Source organism: Bidens hawaiensis, unplaced genomic scaffold (genome assembly GCF_021521415.1).
Source record: "Bidens hawaiensis isolate Kalapana, Puna unplaced genomic scaffold, B.hawaiensis_p1.1 tig00023208_1, whole genome shotgun sequence".
Taxonomy (NCBI): domain Eukaryota; kingdom Viridiplantae; phylum Streptophyta; class Magnoliopsida; order Asterales; family Asteraceae; genus Bidens; species Bidens hawaiensis.
The window spans coordinates 48,455-67,944 of NW_027493635.1; the positions used below are offsets into that span (position 1 = coordinate 48,455).

Consider the following 19,490-nt stretch of genomic DNA (forward strand, 5'->3'; position numbering starts at 1 on the left):
GCTTAATTGCTAAAGGAAGGATAAGTGAATGTTATGGATAGGATTAATTGATTTCTTTAATTGACTGTTTGAAATTAGAACCAACACAAATACACTCATAAAGGGAAGTGTATAGGACACGGAAAGTAACGTGATCAGCTAATCACAGCTGGCCACTATTATTGCCTGTTAGCCTTACTATCCTTGTACTAAGTTGTTCCTTGAGTGATGACGTTTGTGTTTTCCCTTTTTGAATACGATGGCTGGAGCCGGAGAAATTGCTGGAGCTGGAGGTCACACTGGACGTCGTGGCAGGCCTCGTCGTGTCCGACAACCTTCGGTTGAAACAGCTTCCAACATAGGAGATGAGGGAAGCGCAGCTGGAGGAAACCCGAACAACAATGAAGGGGTTCAACTGGATCTCGCAATCCAAGCAGCTATTGTTCAAGATATAGCCACTGCTGTGAAGAATATGACTCCTGGAGGGTCTGCTGGAAGCCTCGAAAGAACTACTGAAGGGGCAGGGGGTGAGGATAGGAGAGATGAGAAAGAAGATAAGGAGGCCTAGAGTGGGGTTAAGTCTGTGAAAGCCAGTGACAGGAAAGGAGGCCGAGGTGGGTGCAACTATAAGTCCTTCACGCCGAAGCTGACTGGTTTGGGAGATGCAATCGCTACTCTTCAGTGGATAACCTTCATGGATAAAATTATCTGCATTAGCGAGTGTCATCCCGACCAAGCTGTGGGTTACGCTACTCAGTCATTCGGTGAAGAAGCAATGTGCTGGTGGGAATCCGTTGAGCAGAGGAAGAGTCCAGATGAGATCAAGGGAATGAAGTGGGAGGATCTGAAGGAGTTAGTGACGAAGAGGTTCTGTGCTGACGACGAGGTTGAGAGGGCGGAGATGAAGTTTCTGAACTTGAAAGCTGGAATGATGACACATCGTGAGGATACCACCGAGTTTAACCGAATGTCTAGGTTTTGTGCCCGATATGGTTAACACTGAGGCTAAAAGGATCAAGTGCTATGTGAGGGGATTGCCACAGAGAGTCCGCACGCTAGTCAGGACGAGTAAACCTGCTACATTTGACTCTGCTGTCGAGCTCGCAGAGATGGTTTATGCAGACCTGGCAACAGATGATATTGTGGTGGAAGAAGAGAAGAAAGATAAGAAGTGGGTCAATGTCAAACGACACGGTACTCAGCTGTGGAACTCCAAGGATAAGAAGTAGAAAGTGTGGGAGATGAGATCGTGCAAGACGTGTGGTAAAATGCACAGTGGCGAGTGCAAGTGGGGTAAGGGATTATATGTCTGTTTTAAATGTGGAAAGGAGCATAGAGGAGAGTTCAGAGTAGGGTCAAACGCCTGTTATAAGTGCGGAAAGGTGGGGTACTATGCTCATGAGTGCAGCGAGAAGCCGACGTGTTTCCGGTGTGGTAAGGCGGGCCACATGGCCAGAGAGTGTACTGAAGCTGGGGGAAGCGGGAAGAAGGATGCTGAACCGTCAAGGCCAAAGACCAGGGCCTACATGTTGACCCAAGAGCAAGCCAAGCAGATTCCAGATGTTGTCACATGTACGTTTCTAGTAAACGGTATATCCGCTTCAGTATTATTTGATTCGGGTACGAATAAAAGTTTCGTAGCCACACCATTTAGTAAACTAGCTAAAATGAAATTTTGCCGAGTGTCTGAAACTTTTATAGTAGAAACCGCTAGTGACACTTCAGTTAAAATAATGAAAATGGTTAAGGACTGTAAGATAGAATTAGAGGGACATGAGTTCCCTGTTAATTTGTACGTTATGACCTTAGGAGGTTCGATGTGGTTTTGGGAATGGATTGGTTATCTGAGTATGAGGCTCAGATAGTGTGTAAGAGTAGGATAATAAGGTTAAAGTCCTTGGATGGTAGTGCGGTGACGGTTTATGGTGATAAGGAAAGTTTTGGGTTTAATGTCATTTTGATGATAAAAGCCGAGGGTTTGTTAAGGCGAGGGTGTGGTGCCTACCTGGCGTATGTTGTCAAAGCTACGGCCAAGACAAAAGAAATGAAAGATGTTCCTATCGTGCGCGACTACCCAGAAGTATTCCCTGAGGATCTTCCGGGGTTGCCACCGGAGCGAGAGATAGAATTCCAGATAGATTTAGTACCAGTAGCCCAACCCGTCGTGAAGGCACCTTACCGTCTAGCACCGTCCGAGATGAAAGAACTGATGTCCCAACTACAAAAACTTCTCTACAAAGGTTTCATAAGGCCAAGTGTTTCCCCATGGGGCGCACCGGTGTTGTTCGTGAAGAAGAAGGATGGAAGTATGAGAATGTGCATAGACTATCGCGAGTTGAACAAGCTTACGGTAAAGAATAGATATCCTTTGCCAAGGATTGATGATCTGTTTGACCAACTGCAAGGTTCAAGTTGGTTCTCACGGATAGATCTCAGATCAGGCTATCATCAGTTGAAGGTGAAAGAGACAGACATCCCTAAGACAGCGTTTCGGACGCGGTATGGACACTACGAGTTCCTCGTAATGTCATTTGGTCTAACGAATGCTCCCGCAGCATTTATGGACATGATGAATAGGGTGTGTCGGCCAATGTTAGATAAGTCAGTTATCGTCTTCATCGATGATATATTGATTTATTCTAGAAGCGATTCTGATGATGCTGAGCATTTGAGAGAGGTATTGGAGACTCTGAAGAAACATAAGTTGTACGCTAAGTTTTTAAAATGTGCATTCTGGTTACGAGAAGTGAAATTCTTAGGTCACGTGATAAATCCTGAAGGGATCACCGTGGACCCCGCTAAAATTGAGGCGATAACGAATTGGAAGACTCCATAGAATTCGACTGATATACGAAGCTTCCTAGGGTTAGCTGGCTACTATAGGAGATTCATCGAAGGTTTCTCCAAGATAGCTGCACCGTTGACCGGTATAACTCGAAGGTCGATAGTATTCAGTTGGAGTAAGTTTCAAGAAGAGGCTTTTCAGGAGTTGAAGAAGAGACTCACGCAAGCTCTGATCCTTGCTTTACCCGATGGTCACGAGGATTTGGTTGTTTGTATGGATGCTTTGCATCGTGGGTTAAGTTGCGTGTTGATGCAACGAGGGAAAGTGATAGCTTACGCGTCTAGACAGTTGAAAGTCCATGAGAGTACTTATCTGACGCATGATTTAGAGCTAGTAGCAGTAGTGCATGCTCTCAAGATATGGAGGCTTTATTTGTATGGTACTAAGTGTACCATTTACACAGATCATAAGAGTTTAAAGTACTTCTTCGAGCAGAAAGAATTAAACACGAGACAGAGAAGATGGTTGGAGTTGATTAAGGATTACGATTGCGACATTAAATACTATCCAGGTAAGATTAATGTGGTCGCCGACGCGCTAAGTTGATAGAATGAGTAAGTCATTGCAACAGTGAAGTCATATCAGTTGATCATGAATTCAAGTCTATTTGATGAAATCATCAGAGTGCAGGCAGAAGTGCTGGTAGATGAAGGGCTAGTAAAGAAAGAAAGGATTTTCGGTCAGCAAGACGAGTTGATGGAAAACACGCATGGTGTTAAGACTAGGTTTGACCACATGTGGATTCCACGTCATGAGGATCTTAGAGGTCGAATCTTAGACGAAGCTCACAAGTCAAGATACTCAATTCATCTAGAAACTACAAAGATGTACCAAGATTTGAAAAGAGACTACTGGTGGCCAGGAATGAAAAACGACGTAGTGGATTGTGTTAGTAAGCGCTTAACTTGTTTACAAGTCAAAGTCGAACATCAGAAGCCTTATGGAAAGATGCAACCGCTTGAGATACCTGAATGGAAATGGGAACACATCACTATGGATTTCATAACTAAGCTACATCGTACAGCTAAGCATCATGATACCATCTGGGTGATTGTGGACCGTTTGATCAAGAGTGCTCACTTTCTGCCTATACGAGAGCCTATCTCGTCAGAAACGTTAGCAAGTTTGTTCATTAAAGAGGTTGTGTCTAATCATGAAGTACCGTTATCGATCGTGTCCGATTGAGATACTCGGTTTACTTCAAGGTTTTGGAAGAAGTTCCATGCAGCTATGGGAGCGAGATTGAACATCAGTACGGCGTATCATCCTCAAACAGATGGACAATCTGAAAGGACGATCCAAACCCTTGAGGATATGTTACGTGCTTGTGTTCTAGACTTTGGAGGGATTTGGGATGATCATCTGCATCTAGCAGAGTTCTCCTATAACAACAGTTACCATTCAAGTATTGGTATGCCACCATTTGAGATGCTTTACGGTAGACGATGTAGAACCCCGGTATGTTGGAGAGATATTGGTCAGAAGGAGATGGGAAGTTTAGAAGTGGTTCAAGAAACATCTTCGAAGTTTGATCAGATCAAAGCAAGAATGAAAGCTGCTCAAGACAGATAAAAGTCGTATGCTGATAAGCGGAGATGACCGATTGAGTTTAACGTTCGTGACAACGTGATGCTCAAGGTCTCTCCTTGGAAAGGGATTATCCGTTTTAGGAAACGAGGAAAGTTGAGTCCAAGGTACATTGGACCGTTTAAGATTTTGGATCGTGTGGGTGAAGTAGCTTATAAGCTAGATTTACCCGATGAGTTAGAGGGGATTCATTCAACCTTCCATGTTTCTCATCTTAGGAAATGTCTGGCTGATGATACGTCTCACGTGCCATTGATGGACATTGAGGTTGATGAACAGCTGAACTACATTGAACAGCCGATAGAGATTGTTGATCGCAAAGAGAAGAAACTTCGTCGCAAGGTCATACCCTTGGTGAAAGTGATATGGAAGCATCGCAAGGGATCAGATGCTACTTAGGAAGCTGAGGATGAGATGCGCAAGTTCTACCCTAATCTGTTTAAGTAGATAGTTAGGTTTCGGGGACGAAACCTCTTTAAGGAGGGAAGACTTGTAACATCCTAAATATTTTAAATATTAAACAAAGATAGTTGCGTTTAGTACCTTGTGTTAATACATAATTGGTGTTAATAAAGAAAGAAAAATGGACTTAGAGTAATTAGCATGGATTAAGAGGGTGGATAGGCCTTAGGTCCATGGGCCTTGAGGAGTATATATATATACTCTCCTAAACCATTCTAAAACCCTAAACGCTCATTTCCATCTTCCATATTTGCCTACACACTCAAGAACACACGCACACCACCTTATATACGGCCGAGAGAGGGAAACGAGATCCGAGGCCAAAAATCAAGCTAAACATTATTAGATCTTTCATACACAAGCTAGATACAAGATAACCAAGCAAACCGCGACCACACCGAACACATAAAGGTATGTCTTTTACCTTAAAGTTTATGTTTTTGGGATCGGTTAGCTGTTGTAATGGCAGCAATTGCAGCCATGGCAGTTTCTTGGTCAGAAAATAAAAACCAAAGGTAAGGGAAGATGAGTTTGTTGAGTTACCTTTGTTGTGATACCATATTTGACTAATGAAAGGTTGTTGATTTATTGAATGAATTGATAGGTTAAAAATGGCTCATTATGTTGAGCAACATATTACACTTAGAACCTTCCACTATTATAAATACAGGGTTTAACATGTTAATCAACTATAAATGACTAAATGAACATCATATTTAATATAGTATGCTTACGTAACGCAACTATGATGGGTGTCACAGTTTGAACAATAATGTCTAGTGGCTTTCGTGAAGAGCAGATTCCATGATGATGAATAGTCAACTGACAGTTTACAAAAATTGTATATGATAAAAAAACATCGTTTCCGACCATTTTCCAGCCAACCGGTGGCTAGTTTTGGCAACTTCATTTATAACATGCTTTTACATATTCATTAATGAGAATAAAGTTCGATACATGATATTCGACTAAGTTAATAATGAACATAGATACCACTTTTTTAACGTCTAAAAATCTTATCTAATCTAACTTCTAATTATACCAATAAAAGAAAATAATGAGGATGATGTGTTAATCCCATATTCATTCTTTTTCTAATCTCTCTTCTCATTCCTCCTACATATCCATGGATCATGGGTCAAATCCATTTTGACAATTGAGTTATAAAATAGTCAAATATCTCTCCTAATCTTCTAACCTCTATCTCATTCATCCTAGCTATTCATGGATCATGGGTTAAAACTAGGGGTGGCAATCTTGACCCAAACCCTTTCAAATGAGTCAATTTGAGTTGTTTTAAAAGTTATTTGAGTTGGTTTGGGTAAAAGGTTTTAACCAAATGGGTCAAAATGAGTCATTTGAAATTCTATCCTTTTATTTTCGGGTCAAAATGGGTCGACAAGTTTAAAGAAATAGGTCAATGTGGGTTAGTGTCCTAAGGAAATATGACAGGTTTCGGATTGAAATGAGTTTTCGTACAAGACAGGTTTCGGCACGAAACGGGTTTCAGATTGGAATGAGTTCGGTTCAGGTTTCAAGCCAACACTAGTTTTCACCCGTGACATGTTGGGTTTTGGTTTCTTTTGTTTCTTTCTAGTCGATTCCGGGCTCGTTTTTGTTCGTTTTTTTCAGTTTTGTTTTTGTTCGGTTTGAATTCTTTTAGTTTTGTTTTGATTGATTTTTTCGATTTCGATTGATGTGGTCCAGTTTTGGTTTTTTGTTTATTTGTTTCATTTTCGTCGATTTTTTCGGTTTCGGTTCGATTCTAGGTGTTTTTTTTTATGGAACGAGGACAACGTAGGAAATATTTTAGTCTTTTTACTTTTTTTGTTTATAATTTATATTTTGAGTTATAATTTTTTTTATTATTGGGTTTTTGATTTTAATAGAAAACTCCTAAAAAAATTCAAAAAAATAATATAAATAATCATAACTTAAAATATAAATAAAAAACGAAAAATCTAAAAAACCTAAAATGTTTCCGCTGTTATTCTCGTTCACAAAAAAAAAAAAAAAAAAAAAAAAAAAAAAAAAAAAACTCAAAACTCAAAACCCGGTTCGACCCTAACCTATTTCGACCCAAACCAAAACAACCCTTTTTTTAATTGACCTGTTTTGACCCAAACTCATTTTGAGGCATACTTGTTTTGACCCATGACTCATTTCAACCCATGACTCGTTCGACCCAACCTAACCCATTTGCCACCTCTAGTTAAAACTATTTTGACAATTAGGTTATAAAATATCCAATATATTAAAAGTAAAATATTTATTAAAAACCAGATACTAGAAATATAATAGTTAAACATGTAGAAAATAGCCGGGAAGAATCTTTTTCTATGGTGGTTTGTTCCTTCGATGTCTATTTTTTCACATGGACATTATATGTTGTATTATTAAAGGAAATCAGCAAACGTGGTCTAAAATTATAAATATTGAATGACGATGGCCGATGGAAATACTTGTGATAAAACATGTTATATATAAAGAGATTTTCTCAAATTTATAAATTTAAGATTCTATATTTTTTATTGTTTGCACAATATATTTTATTTTTTATCTTTGATTTGCTTTTTCTTTGTTTCCAAATTATGGACCTTATTTATTTTTACATTTAACAAATTCAATACACAGGTTTAAAAAAGAATAGTAGTAGATTCGTGATTTTTACAATAAACCAAACACTATAGTGTGTCTTGTACACGTGTGTAGAAAACATCTGATTATCATACATTTGTTACATAGTTCTGTCGTACAATGTCCGATTATAAATAAATACTTGCACAAATGACAAGAACAACAGCAATCATCACACCCTCAATTCACATCTTTCCCACTTCAGTTTCCACTCATACTCGTCGTCTCCTCAATAACCAATTTCCAAAATCTGTCAACACCACCATTTCAATCTCACCCCATTTCTCTAATATTATTATCAGGTACCAATTAATATCATTATTTACATTACATGATCATTGTCCAAAACCTAAACTATTATTATTATTATTATTATTATTATTATTATGGCCGATATATCAATAATTTATCGGTATCGATAATGTTGTCAATATTAATATTGACCGATACTCTCGATATCTTATTATTAATTTTTAGTGTTTAATACGGTGTTTTAAGTATTTAAGTAGGTTCATATTTGCTACGATTGTTAGTGTTTTTCAACTTGTAAAAGGTTAATTACAAGTTGTAAAAGGTTAATTAGTTAATGGTAAGAGAGTACACTCAACTATTAGTATTAAATTACATATATATTAATTTTACATGATACTAAAATTACCTATCTCTAGAGATGATCAAATAAACCGGTTCCTGGAACCGAACCGGTGGAACCGAACCGGACCCGAACCGGTTCCTACCCGATTTTTGTAGGAACCGGACCATATCTGATTCAACCCGATGATCCGTGACAGGTTCTTGCATTTCTGAGTGGGGGCGGGTAGGAACCGGAACCGAACCGGAACCGGTTCCTAACCGGTTCTAGCCGTTGGATCGAGTATAGCCGTTGGAAATCGTTTTTTTTTGGCCGTTTTTTGACCGTTGGGGTCAAAAATAGCCGTTTTTTGGCTCCCCCAAGCACCCCACTACTAGTATAAATAGGTATTTGGTGTCATGGGTTCATCACAACACTCAAAACGCAAACCCGAACGCAAAAAAATACAAAAAAACGCTATTACAACGTTTTGAGTTCTGTAATCTCTTGTTTTCTCTTCTTCTATATTCATATTTGTTGTTATGGCTGTCTCACAATCATTGGTTGGTCAAGGTTCCAACGCCGAACCAAGTTTCGTTCGTATTGTACCTCATAATCGTAATCAAGAGATTTGGTGCAATTGGGATTTGGTTGAATTGAGTGACCATTCATTGAAGGCTCGGTGCAAGTTTTGTGGGGTTTATTTAAACCCACTTTCGAATTCAAATTTGAAAAAACACATCGAAAAACCGTATTGCAAGGCGTTGAAAAAGAACGTCGATTCGCAACAAACGCAAATGGATAGTGAAGGCGGAATATTTACATACCAAATTGATTGAGTTCAAGATCGTATGGCGAAGTTTGTGATTCAAGAAGCTTTGCCGTTTAGCCACTTCGACAACCCTCGCTTAACCGCCATGATTCGAGATACGCTTCAACCACAATACACTCACGTAAGTCGTCATACTCTTAAACGTTATTGTTTAAAATTGTGGAAGAAGGCCAAAGAGGTACTAATTGCATATTTTGAAAATATAAATACGGGAATAAACTTAACTAGTGATGTTTGGTCGGCTCCACATGGTCTACCCGAATCTTATCTTTGTGTCACCGCTCATTGGGTAGACCCGTCATCGTGGGAAATGATGAAACGCACCATTGCTTTCGAACTCTTTGAGTATCCACATACGGGAGATAATTTGTTTGAAATTTTAGATTATGTTATAAAAACTTATAAACTAGAAAATAAAATATTTTCAATGGCATTTGATAACGCGTCGAATAATACATCGGCGGTTGATAAATTAAAATTAAAATATACGCCGATTTGCAATGGTGTATTTTTTCACTCAAGGTGTGTTGCACATATCATTAATTTAATCGTGCAAGACGGACTTGCTTCGGATGAGGTTACATCGGTTATAAACGATTTTAGACTAATGATACATGAAGTTTTAAAGAAAAGTAAAAAAAGACAAATGGATTATAGAAAATTTTGTAAAGATACGGGAAGAAAAGCTTTGGGAGCTAATTGGGATGTACCTCATCGATGGAATTCCACTTGCATAATGTTTCAAAGTGCTTTGGAACAAAGAGAAACTTTACAAATGTTTCATTCTAGTCTTGCCGAGAATGATTTGGCAATCCCCTTTTCAAATGAGAAATGGGAAATTATCAATGACTTATCGACTTTTCTTGAAGTTTTTAAAACATCAACTACGAAATTATCGGGAACGTATTATCCGACAAGTCCCTTGGTTCTTTCGGAGTTATTTTTAATGGTTAACAATCTTAAAGAATTTGAAAATAAAAGTCCAATGTTTTCAAACATCATATTACCAATGAAGTTTAAATTAAAAAAATACTTTCTTGAATTGCCACCGGTTTTTACTTGCGCCGCCGCTTTAAACCCAATGTTAAATGTTACGGGGGTTGAATGTGTGATAGACGAAATTTTTTCAGCCTTAGATATGCATGAAATTGACCCAAACTTTTCAACAGAGGCAAAAAATTATTTTAACTTGAATTTTAAATTTATGTATGACTTTTATTTAAATAAATATGGGTCAAACATACACATGCCTATGCCGGGGGGGGTCTTCATCAAGTTCAAGTGCTACTAGAGTACGAGATCCCATGATTAGCCTTATGAACACCGTTCGCAACGTAACGTCTAAAAAACAAAGGGGTAACACCCCTTCAAGCGAACTAGGAAGGTATAGTGCAAATGATTACTCTACCGGTTTATCCGAAGAGGAATATGGCACTTTTGATGTTTTGGCTTGGTGGAAGGTAAAGGAAACCGAGTTTCCGATTCTTGCCACCATGGCCCGTGATTTACTAACCGTCCAAGCTTCTACGGTAGCTTCGGAATCCGCTTTTTCTCTTAGTGGCAGGGTAATATCGGTGAGAAGAACAAGACTAAATTCGGAGTCGGTGGAGATGTGCATTTGCTTAAAGGATCACTTGGACTCAATCGATCGTATTCAACACGTAACCACTCTCGAAGATGAAACACCACTTGATGTTCGAGTGCACGACGAACAAGAAGGCATTTCTACAAGTAATTACGAGGAAGAAGTCGCCGCTCAATAATTACGACGAACAATAAGGCTTTTCTAGAAATAATATGTCACAACTTTATATTTATAAGTTTAATGTTTTGTTAGTTTGTTTTTGAAGATTTTAAAACATGTAACCTTTTTTTTTTAACTTCTTAAAGTAAATAAAATGAATTTTATGTTAATTGTTTTTTTTATTTTTCATGTTATACAAATACGAATCGTAGTTTAGAATCCAAATCGCAAACGAAAAACGAAAAAAAAAAAAAAAAATTTTACACTGTAACCGGTTCCAACCGGTTACAGTACAGGAACCGGTTTAGGAACCGGTAAGAACCGGTTAGATAGGTTAGGGGTCCGAGGGTGGGAGAACCGGTTCGGTTCCCTAACCGGTTCGAGCCTGGAACCGGTTTAAAATGAGGTTTTGAATATAGGAACCGGTTAGGAACCGGTTCCGGTTCCTAGTCCCAAACCGTTTTGAACATCTCTACCTGTCTCACCGTGATAACCGATATCTCAAATATTGGTCAAGGACCGGTATCCAATATTTTTCCGCATTAACTACTTAGATTATTATTGTGCATAAGAAAATCTTGAATCTTAGATGTTTAGAAAATCCCAACATCTAAAAGCCACAATTAGTGATCAATAATTGAGATAGTTTATTAACTGTTTTGTAGAAACGAGAAAAATAATAAGAAGAAGACAGTTAAGAGATATTATTAAGGGCTAAGATGGGAGAGAGTGCAGAGGTCAAAGGTGGTCAAATGGTGTTTGAACCAGTTTTAGAAGAAGGTGTTTTCAGGTTTGATTGTTCTGCTGATGCAAGAAACTCATCATTTCCCAGTCTTTCTTTTATTAATCCTAAAGTTAGAGACACGCCCCTTGTTAATAATAATCACAAAACTCCATCTTATATCCCAAGTTTTGAAGTTGTAGCACAACAACAAATTGTGTGTTTTCAGGTTAGTTATATGTTATAGAAATTTGTTTATGTTCTGTTACATTTTTGTATTATTAGGGGTGTAAACGAGCCAAGCTACTCGAGATCGGATCAATTAAAAACTCGAGCTTTATTGAGCCTGAGTTTCAAATAAAGCTTGTATAGTTACTGAGCCCGAGCTCAAGCCTTGTACGTAAGCTTGTTTAGGCTTGTTGAGTCTTAAGGGGCGTTGAGTATTTTTAAGTTTTACCTCTTTTGGACTACTACGTATTAACTCACACTGCACAGCCGAGCTCGAGCTGAGCTTTACCTTGTTTAAGGTACTACACGAGCTCGAGCCGAGCTTAGGCATGTTTAAGGTTTTTCTCAAAGTATATAAACATAATTAAAAACGTATATAAGTTAGTTAATAAATAATAAACGAGTTGAGTCTTGATAAACAACTCACGAGCTGAGGTCGAGCTTAGTCAATCTCGGGCTTGACTCGTTTGCACCCCTAGTACTTATGTAAGATTATAAGCTAGTGAATAACTGAATATGCTTATTAGTTTCCAGCAGGAACTTCATTCTATGGAACAGGGGAAGTTAGTGGACGGCTTGAAAGAACAGGAAAAAGGGTTTGTTTTCACTTTTTTTCTTTTTTACTTTTTTATTTTCTTTCATTTGCTATTATTTCAATAAATTAGTGTATGCAATGAACTTAGGTTTTTACTTGGAATACTGATGCATGGGGGTATGGAAGTGGAACAACATCCTTGTACCAATCACATCCTTGGATTCTAGCTGTTCTTCCTAATGGAGATGCATTCGGGATTCTTGCAGACACAACTAAACGTTGTATTAATTTTTTTTTTATAAATATTTTGCTTATACCTGTCATAACTCATAAACATACATATAATATTATGAGTTACTGTCAACAGATTGATCTGCGTAAGGAGTCGACAGCAAAGCTGATTGCGCCTTCGCATTATCCTGTTATTACATTTGGTCCTTTTGCTTTGGCATCCATTGTTTTGACATCATTGTCACACGCAATTGGTAATTTTTTTGACATTTGTATGTTTAAACTTTGTAATTGAAATTTGATTGTGATTTTATTGTTCGTTATTTAAGGAACTGTTTTCATGCCACCAAAGTGGTCACTAGGATATCAACAGTGTCGTTGGAGCTATGACTCTGATTCGCGTGTCCGTGAGGTATGTTAAAAAGTAAATATTTTTTGTCACATTAAATGGTTGTTATTTTCAATATATCTTCACTTTGAATTTTATTGTGTAGATTGCTAAAACATTTAGAGATAAAGGTATACCGTGTGATGTCATATGGATGGATATTGACTACATGGATGGCTTTCGATGTTTCACATTTGACAAGGTAAATATTGTTGATTATTAAAGCGGATGATTTGTTAATCAACTTGTGATTTTAATGACTATTGTTTTTACTTTTTAGGAGCGTTTTCCTAATCCAAAGTCTCTAGCGGATGATCTTCATAATACTGGTTTTAAAGCTATCTGGATGCTTGATCCCGGGATCAAGCATGAAAAAGGTTATTTTGTTTATGAAAGTGGATCAGAAACCGATATATGGGTTCAAACTGCAGACGGAAAGCCCTTTATTGGTAAGTTTACTGAATTCATATTAAAATGTTTTTTTAATCAATTCTCATAACTTACATTAATTTTTACAGGAGAGGTATGGCCCGGACCGTGTGTTTTCCCTGATTTCACTCAAGAGAAAGCCCGTTCCTGGTGGTCAAACTTAGTCAAAGATTTTATATCTAACGGTGTGGATGGTATATGGAATGATATGAATGAACCAGCTGTTTTCAAGGTCATGTTTACACAATCGCACCTTTTATTTTAAATGTTTTCTTTGTCGATTCAATAATATTATTATTATTATTATTATTGTTATCTGACTGGTTTTGTTTTCATTTTGTCAGTCAATAACAAAAACGATGCCCGAGAGTAACATTCACCGAGGGGACACTGAACTCGGTGGGCAACACAATCATTTGCACTACCACAATGTAAGCCAGTTAATTTGACCAACATAATATCTCAGTTTGACTAACATAATATCTTATATAGGTTTATGGCATGTTAATGGCAAGATCAACATACACAGGAATGAAGTTAGCTAACCCAAATAAACGCCCGTTTGTCCTTACACGAGCAGGGTTTATAGGTAGCCAAAGGTACGCTGCAACGTGGACCGGGGATAATCTTTCCACTTGGGAACATTTACATATGAGCGTCTCCATGGTACTCCAACTGGTAAGGTTATATTATATTAATATCAGTTTTTAAATCAGTTAATATTATATGAATTCACGTTTGCTCGGTTGCTATTTAGGGGCTTAGTGGTCAACCGCTTTCCGGGCCTGACATTGGTGGCTTTGCTGGCGATGCAACGCCCAAATTATTCGGAAGATGGGTCGGTGTTGGAGCCATGTTTCCGTTTTGTCGCGGGCATTCTGAGAAGGGGACCGCTGATCATGAACCGTGGTCTTTTGGGGAAGAGGTTGGGCCCGTTTTTGAGTTTAGTTTGTTTTAAACATGTTTATTTAGTTTTGTGTGCATTTTATAGTGTGAGGAAGTGTGTCGGTTGGCGTTAAAGAGGCGGTACCGACTCATACCGCATATATATACACTTTTCTACTTGGCACATACAAAAGGTTTACCTGTGGCAGCTCCTACTTTTTTTGCTGGTATGTTTTAATGTGACAAAATTAACTTTACATTTATTGTTGTTTAATTTGAGTTTCGGTTGCTTACATTTTATATTTTATTTTGCAGATCCGAAAGATTCTCAGTTAAGAACAAATGAGAATTCGTTCCTGTTGGGACCGCTTCTTATCTATGCAAGGTTTGCAGATTAGATTTATGTGCATTTAACTTTTGATTAACATACATATGTGATGATATAATATTGTTACGTGACAGCACGGTGAGTCAACTCGGAGTGCATCAAATGAAGCATGTATTGCCTAATGGCACTTGGAAGAGTTTTGATTTTGAAGATTCCCATCCAGTATGAAAAATGTCTTCTTTTGTCGGTTTAATTTGCATATGTAAATAAACGGTTTCATAATTTTTTGTACATTTCTCAGGATTTACCAGCACTTTATCTACAAGGTGGATCAATTATCCCGTTTGGTCCACCTCATCAACATGTCGGTGAAGCTAATATTAATGATGATCTCTCGTTGCTTGTTGCTTTGGATGAAAACGGTAACAAACTAGTAATAAGCTTATGGATTTAAACCGCCACCTGTAACAGACTTAACAGATTACATAACTGAATTTGTTACTGCAGGTAAAGCTGAAGGTGTTCTGTTTGAAGATGACGGTGACGGCTATGAATATACTAATGGCGGTTATCTCCTAACAACATACGTAGCCGAGCTCAAATCTTCAGTTATTACAGTTAGGGTTTCCAAGGCTGAAGGATCGTGGGCCCGACCAAATCGTCGGTTACACATACACATATTACTAGGTGAAGGAGCCATGGTATGTGTTTTATACTTTTATTTGTATCTAATTTGTCTATTTTGTTGTTTTATTATTTTTTTTTTATTTTCCATTTTTTAATTTCTGTTTTCAGGTCGATGCGTGGGGTACTGACGGAGAAGATGTACAGATTATTATGCCGTCAGAAAATGGCGTGTCGAAACTAATTTCTGCTAGCAAGAATAATTACAAGATCCGAATGGGTAATATATTTTATAATTTTAAATCACTTCATTAGATACAATGACAAAAAGTAAAAGTTGGTTACATTCTGTTGTAACAAACTAAAATGCAGAAACCGCGAAGGTTATTCCCGATGTGCAAAAGGAATCTGGAGATAAAGGGGTTGAGCTTTCGGGAACTCCTGTGGAAATTAAAAGCGGTGAGTGGGCCCTCAAAGTGGTCCCGTGGATCGGAGGCCGAATTATATCTATGGAACATCTTCCTACTGGTAAATTTAATCGACTCCTAACACTTTATTTATGTTCAAACATTTTTTTATAAACTAAAACAAATAAAAAACAGGAACTCAATGGCTTCATAGTCGGGTTGATATTAACGGGTATGAAGAGTATAGTGGTACCGAGTACCGTTCTGCTGGCTGTACCGAACAGTATACTGTTCTTGAGTGAGTTAATATTAAATCCTAAATCTTTTATAATATTGAAAATTCATTTTTTAATTTAGTAAATAATAATAATTTTACATTTTTGTATAGTCGAGATCTTGAGCAGGCCGGAGAGACCAAATCTCTAAAAAGGAAAGGTGACATTGGAGGCGGTTTAGCTATTGAAAGAAATATATCAATTTCACAAAATAACCCAAAAGTTTTTAATATCGACTCGAGCCTAGTAGCGGTCAATGTTGGTGCTGGTTGTGGAGGTTATTCCAGGTTTGTTTTTGACTTTTGAGTTTTGACAGCATGGTTTACTTTTTTTAATTTTCATTTACTAATTTTTGACAATTATTATTATAATTTCCTAGGTTTGTTTGTTTAAGAATACATCCAACATTTAATCTATTGAACCCAAGCGTGTCATATATCACGTTTACTTCCATCAACGGGTCAAAACATGAAGTATGGCCAGAATCCGGCGAGAAGATGTATGAAGGAGATATTCGTCCCAATGGTAATATTAATAAGTTGTTTTTTTTTTTATATAATTTTATATAGTGCTGATTAATATTATCTTTTCAGGTGAATGGATGCTTGTTGACAAATGCCTTGGGTTGGGTTTGGTCAACAAGTTCAACGTTGACCAGGTTTACAAGTGTCTTATTCACTGGGATTTTGGGACTGTGAATTTAGAGCTTTGGTCAGAAGACCGACCCGTTTCGAAGCAATCTCCGCTTCGTGTTTCTCACAGTTATGAAGTTAGGCGGATTCCATAGTGGTTTGTTTTGTATGTTGTGTGTTGTTGCTTCTAGTGTTGTACTTGACTAGATACTGGATATGTTGCTTCCTAAAACAGTGCTCTATATCTCTTTCTTTGCATGCAATAATAAAAATTGATGTTGAAGCATGTTACATGGTTTTCTGTACATATTACTTGATATAATAAGTGAAGAACCATGAACCATGATACTGATTTCAAATTGGCTTTTAATGTTTCTTTTAGTCAAACAAATCAATAAATTTTCTAAGGAAAAAAAATTACAGACAAATGAGACAACTACATGTTTTATCAAACAAATCAATAAATTTTCTAAGAAAAATAAAAAAAATTACAGACAAATTACTCAATATTTTTTTCTCTTTTTAAGGTTAGGAAAATGGAAGGTTTCATGTGTTGTTCAAGTGGTGGCGGTGGCGGTCACGTGGTGGTGTTCAAGTGGTGGCGGTGGCGGTGGTGATGTTCAAGTGATGGCAGCAGCGGTGATAGTCAGGTGGTGGTGTCGAGGAAATAGGGTGGAGGAATTGAATAGAAAAAAATTCTATTAACCAATTAATACCGTATTTTTCATTCCTTCATAATAATTCATTCCATTTCGTCTGTTATTTCAACATAACACACTACCTTAAAAAATTAGATAGTGAATCCACATCCCCGTTACTCATAACCGTAACCGGCTTAAACTTGTTTATAGACTAAATGAAAAGTTTTGATTTTCGATTCGTTTTCTACCATATTTTTTGTGGTCACTTCACAGTCCTACTTTTATATCCTGATGTTGACTAATTTAGAAGTAAATAAAATGCATATTTAAAAGTCATCATCCAGTGAGCATCATATCTAGACACCAACACGCAAAGCAACCCTCAAATGCATCTTCTTTTTAAAAGATAATAATAATTCATCTTGGATTCCTATCAAGAAAAACACAACTAAGTACAAACACATTAACCTCTTAACAATCCGAGTGCCAATATATATACACCGATACAAAATCTATAATATATTTCTCTTAATCAAACAGCGTTAGATCCCCGAGGCACTTGAACTCGCCAAACATAGTAGCGGATGTACAACGCGTTGAGAGTCATAGCCAATCCAAACCCCAAAACCGAAGACAGCATTAATGCATAGATCGCCTTCAACTGAAGCTGCAACAAACAAAACAAGCAAAACTGTTAATATATTTTATTTTATGTATGATGTATTTTTTTTATATATATAGTGCAACTTACCCAAGAATAAAACAAGTGCAGAATTATAGCCACCAGTGCAAATTCAAGAGCTGCATATGTCCAAATATTCTCCTTGATTGCTGCAATTGAACAACCTCATAATAAGTATATGTTATTGCAAGTTTGCCACATTTGATAAGACGAACATTATAAACAGATCATACCTAGAATAACTGCAAATGTAGATGATAAAAGACCAAATGTAAAAGAGAACGGCGCAGCTATCACCACAGCTTGAGTTTTCAGGTCATGAATCTGTAAAACAAATAAAAATTAAAAAAACAAAACATGTTCGGTCAAATATTCAAAAACAGAATAGATAATTAAATAAACGCACCAGAAGCTGCTCGAGGAAAAAGAAGTAACATACTGTACTAATCAAAACTAGCACCACAAAATCCTGCCAAGTACTGTATAAACAAATAAATTAATATAATTTAATAACTACATAGATATATGAAACTTATGAACAAATCAAACCGACCTTATGGTTCCTGCATCCAAATTCTGATGATTTTGTGCGGTTACGTTTTGTCTTTGAACATGACTCGCCATACGAAGCAAAGTAACCGGTAAATTTGAAACTTCCCGACCACAAACGTCACAATTCTTATTCCCTTTGACACTAAACCATTTAATCGCACATTCTTCGTGCACGAGTTTAAGTGCACCTTTGCAACTGCACTCCATTTTAAGCTAATTTCCTTCATCACACGTGTCAAAACAAATCCTGCAAACCGCTTCTTCCTCATCAATCTCCTCATCATTTTCCACTTGAACCGGACTGATTTCATCTTCATTTCAATACAGATGTTATCTCTAATAAGCTAAAAGCAAATTAAAAGTAATAATTTTAATTCAAATATGAGAGTTAAACATACCATCATGATTATCAATTTGATCATTATCTTTACGGACTGTGAACGAAACCGATCTTACAATAACAATATTTCTCCCGGGCACAGAAAGCGACCTCGAAACCGAAGGATGCACTGTCCTTGTCTGCCGACATTCATCACAATTTATTAACTTTTAATAAATAAACGCGAGCATATCATATTATATTATATATATTATACGAATCGTAAGGAATATCTTACCTGTGTTTTTTGTTGTTCACTATATGTCCTAGCTGAAACGGGGGTAGTGGCGGAAGGGGAGGGGTTTGACCTGTGTTTGACCAGAAGAGAAGTGCATCTTTTCCCATATAAACTCGACATAATATTGGTAACCGCAGGGCTGTCGGGTGGTTGTGCACTTGCGTCGGGATGAAGAAGAGAACTACTTTCACCATCAGCAGGGTGTTTCTTTTTAAAGCTTAAACCTCTAAATATGCCCCGAGAGGTGGGCCCGCCATTGGATGAAATACCGGGAGAGTGAACTGAAGCCTTCCCGTTTCTGCTACCGAAATTCGAATGTCTCGGGGGTATGTTTAGGGACAAATCCGACCGACGTGTGGTTTTTTCGGTACTTTTCGCATCGTTTGCGGGTTCTTTCACACTAATATCAATCTGCAAATACCAAAAGTTGTGTTTTTTATTGTTTGTAACATCCTAAACATAATACATCTAGTGTTGTATTTGATATTATAGATTTTGTATTGTAACTAAAGAATGGTGACAAGGATGAAATAAAAAAATGTAACATTTGACTATTCAATTAAAAATTTAACATTTGACTATTCAACAAATTTATACAGTTGAAACAAATCATCAAAGAACCAAAATCAAGGTACAAAAGGGTTTCTTTAAATATCAA

At 37.3% G+C, this 19,490-nt stretch overlaps 1 protein-coding gene and 1 pseudogene across 2 annotated transcripts in view; one reads left to right on the top strand and one right to left on the bottom strand.

Moving 5' to 3' along the window:
• The first annotated feature begins 11,341 nt into the window (after nucleotides 1-11,341).
• LOC143567066 (uncharacterized) overlaps nucleotides 11,342-19,490 on the top strand; it is a 233,285-nt gene continuing 225,136 nt past the window's right edge. Inside the window, exons 1-22 of the mRNA XM_077053585.1 lie at nucleotides 11,342-11,607; nucleotides 12,134-12,202; nucleotides 12,290-12,424; nucleotides 12,506-12,626; nucleotides 12,702-12,784; nucleotides 12,867-12,962; nucleotides 13,041-13,209; nucleotides 13,279-13,421; nucleotides 13,534-13,620; nucleotides 13,682-13,867; nucleotides 13,947-14,114; nucleotides 14,181-14,301; nucleotides 14,390-14,459; nucleotides 14,537-14,624; nucleotides 14,704-14,824; nucleotides 14,910-15,103; nucleotides 15,198-15,306; nucleotides 15,399-15,554; nucleotides 15,629-15,731; nucleotides 15,822-15,995; nucleotides 16,088-16,233; nucleotides 16,302-16,515. Of these exons, the coding sequence (XP_076909700.1) occupies nucleotides 11,377-11,607; nucleotides 12,134-12,202; nucleotides 12,290-12,424; nucleotides 12,506-12,626; nucleotides 12,702-12,784; nucleotides 12,867-12,962; nucleotides 13,041-13,209; nucleotides 13,279-13,421; nucleotides 13,534-13,620; nucleotides 13,682-13,867; nucleotides 13,947-14,114; nucleotides 14,181-14,301; nucleotides 14,390-14,459; nucleotides 14,537-14,624; nucleotides 14,704-14,824; nucleotides 14,910-15,103; nucleotides 15,198-15,306; nucleotides 15,399-15,554; nucleotides 15,629-15,731; nucleotides 15,822-15,995; nucleotides 16,088-16,233; nucleotides 16,302-16,495 (2,964 nt within the window). The 5' untranslated portion in view covers nucleotides 11,342-11,376 and the 3' untranslated portion in view covers nucleotides 16,496-16,515. The remainder of the gene's footprint in view (nucleotides 11,608-12,133; nucleotides 12,203-12,289; nucleotides 12,425-12,505; nucleotides 12,627-12,701; nucleotides 12,785-12,866; nucleotides 12,963-13,040; nucleotides 13,210-13,278; nucleotides 13,422-13,533; nucleotides 13,621-13,681; nucleotides 13,868-13,946; nucleotides 14,115-14,180; nucleotides 14,302-14,389; nucleotides 14,460-14,536; nucleotides 14,625-14,703; nucleotides 14,825-14,909; nucleotides 15,104-15,197; nucleotides 15,307-15,398; nucleotides 15,555-15,628; nucleotides 15,732-15,821; nucleotides 15,996-16,087; nucleotides 16,234-16,301; nucleotides 16,516-19,490) is intronic.
• On the bottom strand, nucleotides 17,458-19,302 carry LOC143567059 (uncharacterized; annotated as a pseudogene). The gene is made up of 7 exons (XR_013141338.1): nucleotides 18,833-19,302; nucleotides 18,614-18,734; nucleotides 18,217-18,526; nucleotides 18,070-18,142; nucleotides 17,897-17,987; nucleotides 17,733-17,812; nucleotides 17,458-17,648 (listed from the first exon to the last, which is right to left on the bottom strand). The product of XR_013141338.1 is annotated as an uncharacterized LOC143567059 (transcript).